The sequence below is a fragment of the Pterocles gutturalis genome, unplaced genomic scaffold, assembly GCF_000699245.1.
Source record: "Pterocles gutturalis isolate BGI_N339 unplaced genomic scaffold, ASM69924v1 scaffold5548, whole genome shotgun sequence".
In the NCBI taxonomy this organism is placed as follows: Eukaryota; Metazoa; Chordata; class Aves; order Pterocliformes; family Pteroclidae; genus Pterocles; species Pterocles gutturalis.
In genome coordinates this window covers 1-8,218 of record NW_010117820.1, presented here as the reverse complement: position 1 = coordinate 8,218, position 8,218 = coordinate 1, and the positions used below count along the sequence as shown (strand labels likewise).

General features: G+C 39.0%; 1 protein-coding gene across 1 annotated transcript; it reads right to left on the bottom strand.

Moving 5' to 3' along the window:
- Nucleotides 1-2,270: 2,270 nt before the first annotated feature.
- On the bottom strand, nucleotides 2,271-5,425 carry ACOT13 (acyl-CoA thioesterase 13; the record flags this gene model as incomplete). Its single annotated transcript, XM_010075943.1, has 2 exons — nucleotides 2,271-2,475; nucleotides 5,241-5,425. Coding segments are annotated over 2 exons (390 nt in total), but the record flags the coding sequence as incomplete, so codon positions are not given.
- Between the last annotated feature and the right edge of the window lie 2,793 nt (nucleotides 5,426-8,218).

The following is an 8,218-nucleotide window of genomic DNA, read 5'->3' as shown; positions in this document are numbered from 1 at the left end:
GTGAAATAAATTTATGAGGTCAACATGCTGCTGCTGGTTGAGGGATAACAGACAAGGTTATCTTAAAATAATCAGTTTAATGAACCACTGCTAAAATAACTGGCCTGCATATTAGTAATGTCCCTCTTATTAATTAGGCAGCACTAAAATACTGTGGTGAATAGTCTTATTATAAGGGAGAACTCACTTGTTACTTGAGGAAGGAGGGTTTTTTTCTGTTTCCCCCTCAGCCTGCAACAGTCCTTGCCAGGCTCAAATGGGAACAGGAGGATACTGTTGTTACTGTGTTGAGATTCGCCTGGACACTTTTCAGTAGTAACTATGCAGGTATGATGAATGCCAAGTGATAGAATGAGACCACTTAACCATGTCAGATTCCTGAGGCAGCCAGCTTTGAGGGAAGTCATGTTAAGTTGCACTGGGACAGTTACACAAGGACAGAGTTGCCCCAGCACACAGTGCTGAGGGCGTTCTGAATCCTTTGGCACTTTTTGAATCCGATACTTCCTTCATTCTCACCCTTTTGCATTTTATTTCAGGTAATAGTAAAAATCATTCTTGTGTTCCAGTGAGGGGAGTGGGTTTATAGTAGCTGGAGGAGCAGTTTAAATCCTCTCTTATATTTCCTTCATCTCTTGCACTCTACTATGTGGGTAACCTACAGAAGAACATTGGTAGACTTAACAATGAGAAAAAGGATGACTGGACATGCCAGAACATGTGACCAGGAAGATGACCAGAACAGCAATTGCTACCCCACTAGGTGTGTCTACACGCTGTGATGAATCCTCTCTGCTCATCCTAATAATTGTAGAGGAGCTGGAGGTGCTTAAGACTCACAATTCATCTTCAGGCAGAGGAAGCTGTAAAGTAAGAAACAACTCGATCCAGTGAAGCATATAGTTCTGGTGAGCAAAGATTAAAAAAAAAAAAAAGAAAACCAAATTTGCACCTGTAGTTAAGTATCTTCTCAGAACTGCTTTAGGAAAGCATTGCATTCCTATAAATGGGATTCAGGGATGGTTCTGAGCGTGAGTGCAAGTACCGAGGGGAAAGATTATTACAAATCTACTGCTGAAGTTGCAACTTAAGAGTTCAACTAGCCACAGGCATGTAAGCCATGCACATTTCTGAGACCTCAGAGAAAAAGCTTTTGTTGAGAATGTATATACCATGAACAACTGTTCTAAACTTGCAGCAACAAGACATGCTGATAGCCTGAGACTGTAGGAATTTTTTTATAGAAGGGTAAATTATCAACTGTATCACTTGTTTGAAAGTCATTTTGGAAAGATTTCTGATGTATTAGTAAACTTGTTCAACTTCCCATTGGAAATCGGTCTGCATGAACAGGTCTCTCAACTCACTGGAAATTATTTCTGTAGTTTTAGGAGTGCATAAAGAAGCCCTACCTGCACATTTAATCACAAAATTCAAATCACTAAAGACAATGAGTCAACTTCCATGACAAAAAGAATTATGCATGCCCTTTACCAGTTTAAATTGGCTTTTTCAAATCTTCCACTAGGTCATGGTTTATGAAAACTTTTGTGCTGCATGTGTAGCATTGCTGTTTTTATTAGTGGGATAGCCTTGCCAAGGATCGTTTGTCATCAGTTTGAAGAAAGCAGTTAAACCTGTCCACAACAGAACATGAGGAGACAAGTCTTCATCTGATGAGTAGCAGCTTTATTCTACCACATTCAACTCTAGCCTGATGAAGGGCTCACCAAATTTATTTTGATACATCTCTAACTCTCAGCTCATGACTTTTAAGCAAATATAGCCAGAACTTCAGGTAGGTAGAGGTGAAAAGCCCTGATGATGTAACTGCATTTTCACATTTGGGAATCACAGGGCGATGATGATAAAACCTTATGTGAATTTGTGTACAAGTGTTCTACCACACCCTCTCTCAATCACCCCATTCTTGCAAGATTTTACTCAGTGCAAAGAGACTACAAAACTATTAAGTAATCTTTGAAAAGGTAGTTTCAGAAGTCTTTATTGAATACTTTTTAATTTCTTACAGCATCAGTAAATTACATTCTGTATTAGCCTGTTTTACACTTTTGAACCAGTTTCATACTATGTTATAGGAACTCTGTACTACCATCTTACAGAACAAGTAGTTAAGGTTGTAAGCATATATAGTGTTATTTGAATGTGACTGCGGTGGGCCTGAAGGCAGGGTTGCTTTGTCACATGATGACACCACAGGCAAAGAAAACAGATCTCTTAAAACACTGTCATGCTGGTAAACCATATGGCTAGTCCAAAGGCTCCTTCCTTCTGCTATCTTGACCAAAAAAAGCAAGATCCTTTCCTATATACTTTGTATGTCTGCCTTGTGCAATTAACTTTCCTGTTGCCTTATTTGTTAAATCCACGCTGGCAAATGCCATATTTCTTCCTTGCTTCAAAATCTCAGCTGTAATCAGTATTTCTTCTCCAATCTTAGCAGCAGCAGTGTATCTTCAATGAAGAACAAAAGGAACAGTAAGAGGCTGTACAGAGCACGAATCCAAGAATATCCCTGCATTTTAGATTTTTGTGAAAGACATTAGCAAAATTGAGTAATAACAACACATCTTTCTCTAACTGCCTGCTTGCAAATTCCCACTTCTTAAAAGTCTTTGAGTTCCCCTAAGTACTCCAATGGTAATTCAGTGTGAGAATTCTCTGATAAAATGGAGGATCCAAAGAAACCCACTGGCTTGGTTCTGAAGAACCAAGTTCTGTTCCATTTTGGAAGAGAAACAATTGGGTATCAAAGATCTCAGTTAAAAGTTCAGCTCCAAGTGCTGTTCCAGCCACTGCTGGCTCCTTACAGCCTTTCTAAACCAGTCTGGCTGGTTCAGCTGCAAAGTGTCTCTGTTACAAAGGCTCCAGAAGGTCATTTCTTTATGGAACCTAAGCATAGGTTAATTTCCCATACCCCGATCAGAGAAAAGTCATGGAAATCTGGAAGGCCTTCAAACTTCCCAGGTTTAATGCTATTTCCATTCATTAGAATCATAGAATGGTTTGGGTTGGAAAGGACCTTAAAGATCATCAAGTTCCAACCCCCCTGCCACAGGCAGGGACACCCTCCACTAGACCAAGTTGCTCAAAGCCTCATCCAGCCTGCCCTTGAACACCTCCAGGGATGGGGCATCCACAGCTTCCCTGGGCAACCTGTTCCAGTGTCTCACCACCCTCACAGTGAAAAATTTCCTAATATCTAATCTAAATCTACCCTCTTTCAGCTTACACCCATTACCCCTTGTCCTCTCACTACACTCCCTGATAAAGAGTGCCTCCCCATCTCTCCTGTAGGCCCCCTTCAGGTACTGGAAGGCTGCTATTAAGTCCCCTCGGAGCCTTCTCTTCTCCAGGCTGAACAACCCCAATTCTCTCAGCCTGTCCTCATAGGGGAGGTGCTCCAGCCCTCTGACCAATTTCATGGCTCTCCTCTGGACTCTCTCCAACAGGTCCAGGTCTTCTTTATGTTGGGGGCCCCACATCTGAACACAGTGTTCCAGGTGGGGGTCTCATGAGAGCAGAGTAACTGTCTGTTTTTATTTACGTGAGTAGGAGGGTGTGCTTTACAAAAAACCACTCTGCAGGGAACAGGAAGAAATTCCCCCACAAAACACCTGGAAAGAATTAGGAGGAATGTGATCCAACCATGACCTGAGGTAAGGCAACAATATTCAAATGTTACTGAGTTAGAGGAGAATGTATAATTGCTGGATATAAATCTTATAGAGATAAATTTCATCAACCAGTCCTTTTTTATACATGACACCATGTCAAAAGTATGACAGTCATGCATAATGCTGATGTAGCACAAAACCCATTAGTTGACAGGGGGCAGGGTTTCAGTCTTCTTTTGTTCTCAGAGGCTGCTGCTGACCCTCTTGTGATTAAAAAGTTTCTGTTTCTCTCTGTTCTTTCCATTACTGAAATAGCTTCCTCGTGACAACCCTTTAAAAATGTCTTTTCCAAAAAGGAAAAAGTGGCATCATAGCAATATTCAGTATCCAGTATCACTTGTTCAATGAAAGCAGTAGTTTGGATTAAACAGAGCTATTAATATTTCTTCAGACAACATTTCCTAAAGGTTATGCTGTTAAATCACTTTGGATCACCTTCAGCAAGAGCACTTTAAGATTTTAGCCCTTACGTAAGTGGGTAGGCATACTTGATAGTGTAAATAATTCAGATGTTGGACTCTTGTTATACTACTGTACGGAAAAAAAACAATCATAGGAGAATTTCAGGTTTTTATTTTCAGTCATTTCCTGCTTATTGCAGTGTATAAATGTATAGTATAAAGGTAGTATAAAGCTTAAACAGATGAGCTCCAGTCTCACCCGCCCAGTGGAGAAATCAGAGGGTGCTGGGGTGGAAAGGAGGGAACCCAATAAAGATACAGATCACTCCCCACACATTTTTAAAGCTTTTTTTTTTTTAAGACAATTTTGATGAGGGGTTACTTTTCCAAGATTTTTAATGCTCTGTGTTAGTTATTTCAAGTAGGATTACTTTAGCTCCAATCAGTCATAATCTCTTCATTAAAAGTAATGAAGCAAAGCTGACAAGCTATAATAGCATGATCAAAGGTTGCAGACCATCTTTTTAAAATTTTTTTTAAAGACACTGTGCTTTAAATATGCATTACAGGAAGAACTAGTCTCAATATAAAACTACCTTCAAATGACCTAGAGCAAAGGAAGTGTCCTCCAGCAAGAAATTCTGATTCAATCTGTAATTCACCCTCTATGTGAGCATACAACAGAGCTAAACTGTTATCTGTTTTAATATTTTTTCCTGTTTTAACATTTTATGGACTAATACTAAAAAAGGGTGTACAGAAAGCTGCCTACCCTAGATTCTGGTGTTTGAGGATGCACTCTAGCATATCTTCACAAGCAAAGATGTAATTTGAGCCAATTTCATAAGACTAAAATTTACCATGTATCAACATTCCTTTACATTCTGTGAATGAATGGGTACTGCTCTTATATGCGTGTAACAAATAAAAGCTTAAGAATGTCCAAATCAAATCTTGCAAACAAATGGCAATATCCCCCAATACAACCCCCCTTAATTTATCAAAACAAGACTTCTGAAACCCATGAAAACACCCTTTTAAAGTGACTCCAACACCATAGAAATTATGTACAATGCAGTCAATACTGTGTCAGGGGAAGAGAAGTTAGTATGTTCTGGTAAACATGGTGGATGATACCTACGTGATGTTCATGTCCACACTGACCCCAGACAGTGCTCTTTCTGTGTACAGCAATGCTGCTGTTGACACCACATCCACCAGTGTGGCTGTCAAACCTCCATGTAAAGTGCCACCTCTGTTTGCATGCTCCTCCTCTACTTTCATTTCACAAACAATTTTTCCAGGAGTTGCAGAAACAAGTTTCATCTGTATAACCAAAAAAGGCATTAAAAGGTTACTGACAACAGTACTGACACCCGATATTGCCCTGAATCAAACTGAAAGTAAATCTTGTTTAATTCTGGACTCCTCAGACAAATTAAAAGATGGAAAATATAGTAATTCAGCTGTCACATGAGGCATTTCCATAAATTTTGAGCAGAAGATTATTGGCTTAGAAAAACTTGTATTTCTAGTGCAGCTAAATATTTAAACTGACAGCTTAACAAAACTTCAATACTTGCTATGCTCTCAGGAATTGCTTAGGAGACAACAGTCTTCTTCAATTTCCCTTTTGCTTTAAGCTGTAACTGAAGAGCCAGATGAGAGGGATCACAAAACTGCTCTGTGTGTATCATAGTTGTGAAAGGTGCATTTGTTAGCTCACAAAATAGAAAAGAGACTGACAGTAAGTCATTACAATTATACTAGAGCAACCTCAGCAAAAATCAGTATTTTGAAATGAGCATGGGAAATGCTAATGAGATTGGCCTCCCTGAACTGAACTTTGTACTCCTGGGTAGAAGTATCCAAGGCTGTATCACACTGTATTGCAGCATCATGACTTGCATATACACTTTTATTCCAGCCCGTAGGTGTTAAACTGAAAAAATATAGTACATCTATGGTACCACGCTGCTCCCTGTAACCAACAAAAAAGAAGCTGGATTTTTGAGACCAAGAAGTTACCAAAATTCAGTATTTTAAAATCTTTTTTAAAAAGTTTCTTCAGTTAGTAGCACTACATTACAAATCTGAAATATATTCAAAATCTGAGAACAGATGCAGAACTGTGATAAGTTCCACATACATATTTACACCTACGACTAAGACTCTTGAAGTACCTTTATGCTGTCACAAGTAAAAAGTGGGCATAGTAATTATTATAATTCCTACTAGTATTCTGACTTTTTTACAAAGTTTTTTTTTTTTTTAACATATCAGCTGAGCTGACTTAAATCTTTTTAATCTTAAAAGGAATTAATATTGAGATGTTTCCAGTTTCACTATTCCTTATTTGTAATGCACTGTATGAGCTTGGTTTCAGCTAATATCCCTTTCTGGTACACCAAAGTTTATCCAAATTTTGCAGGTAAGTATAAGACTAAGATAAATGATGATGTAGTACACAATCTATTTACAAATTGAAAAAGCTGGAATTAAGCAGATGGGAAATCATTGAGGTAGCGTCCTAATATAGAAATAGCACCTTGATCAATGAAAATCCCAAGTCCTAAACCAGGCACACTGCACTGTGCTGGCTGGAGGTCTAAGCTTCTGATGGAATTTCTAATGAGGACTTTTACTGATGCTTGACACTGGAGCAGATGGATTCCACAACCATCAGGGAGTGCTCCAATCCATCAGTGAGGCACGGAAAGCATCTTGTTTCATTTGTCATTGCTCTGATCTGGCACTAGCTGCCTGCTCTCCTTCACAAGAATAGTTCAGTACTTGAACACTTCCAGGACTGACAAGCCAGAGCTGCTGGTTTGTACTTGTCACAGCCCTTCTGTGCTTGTCCTCCCACGCGTCTGTCTCTGTGAATAATATGCTGCTTTGGCTTCAAGCTACTACTGTGGTGCCCTACTTCTTTGGAGAAAGGGCTTTAAAACCCACAGTTGTTAAGCCCTATGTAGATACCACATTGGAGTTAAATCAGAAACTAAGTCTGATGCTGGAGCTGAAAAGTTTCAGACTAAAATGTGTCTTCTCCAGAACCAGAAAAATCTTGAGTCATATTTAGTTATGGTAAGAAGGCCTCAGTTATCTCCCAGAGAAACAGCAGATACTTTAACTTCACGCAAAATTGTACGTTTATTGTATGATTATGTTCATAGCCTCATAATTCTAGGAGATAGCAGAAAAAGTCTAAAAGTATTCCAGACAAAGGTAGGAAGCCTGTCTCCCAACGCTCACTTCCAGCCCGTTACCTTTATGAGCTAAAACACTGCATTTCCTGTCCACTTAGTAGGATTTTAAGGTAAAGAAGAGTGAAGACATGACTAAGAACTAGTTGGACTCCTTCTACATAAATGAGCTTCTTACACTTAAAGCTTTATAGTTTTTCTATACAAGACCAAAATGTCTTGGGAGAAACAAGACAGTAAGAGTTGCTTTGCAAATAGTTACCTTCTATTAAATGTTTTGGATCATGGAGCTGTCAATGACAGCACTGCTTCCAATATTACATTTGCTCCTCTACAATGCAAAACATACATTTTGACATGGTTGGTTTTCTACCTCTATTTACTGCATCACTCCAGGTCACAGTTACACAAATAAACAGAAATTAAATGGAGAATTTTAGTGTTGTGAAATTTAATGAGAACATGGAAACTGCTTCACAAGACCACCCTACACAGGAGCTCAAGAACAAATCAGCTACACTACAAAATTTAAGACAACACAGTAATGTAATTTCAACTTATTTTGATTGTAACGTAGCATTGCATTAGAGCTGTACCAGTCAAATGCAGAGCACTGAGGTGCTTGTCTTTTCAGTCGGCCTTCAGGGTGAGATGTGAGATGTTACAACGAGCTACTCTTTTTAACAGAGTAATAATTTATTTCATAATTTCACAGTCCTGAAAGTTAGCTTAGTCACAGTTACTACCAAGGGAAGAATACCAGTTACTAAGTAACTCATGGAAGGTGATTCAGCATAATCCTCGCCTTCAGAGAGGTACTAGAAGGTAGCTCTAATATTTAAAAAGAGTTATTCAATAACAATCCTGTTTTCTATCGTGTGTTGCCATCATGGCCACACATCCCTGTTCG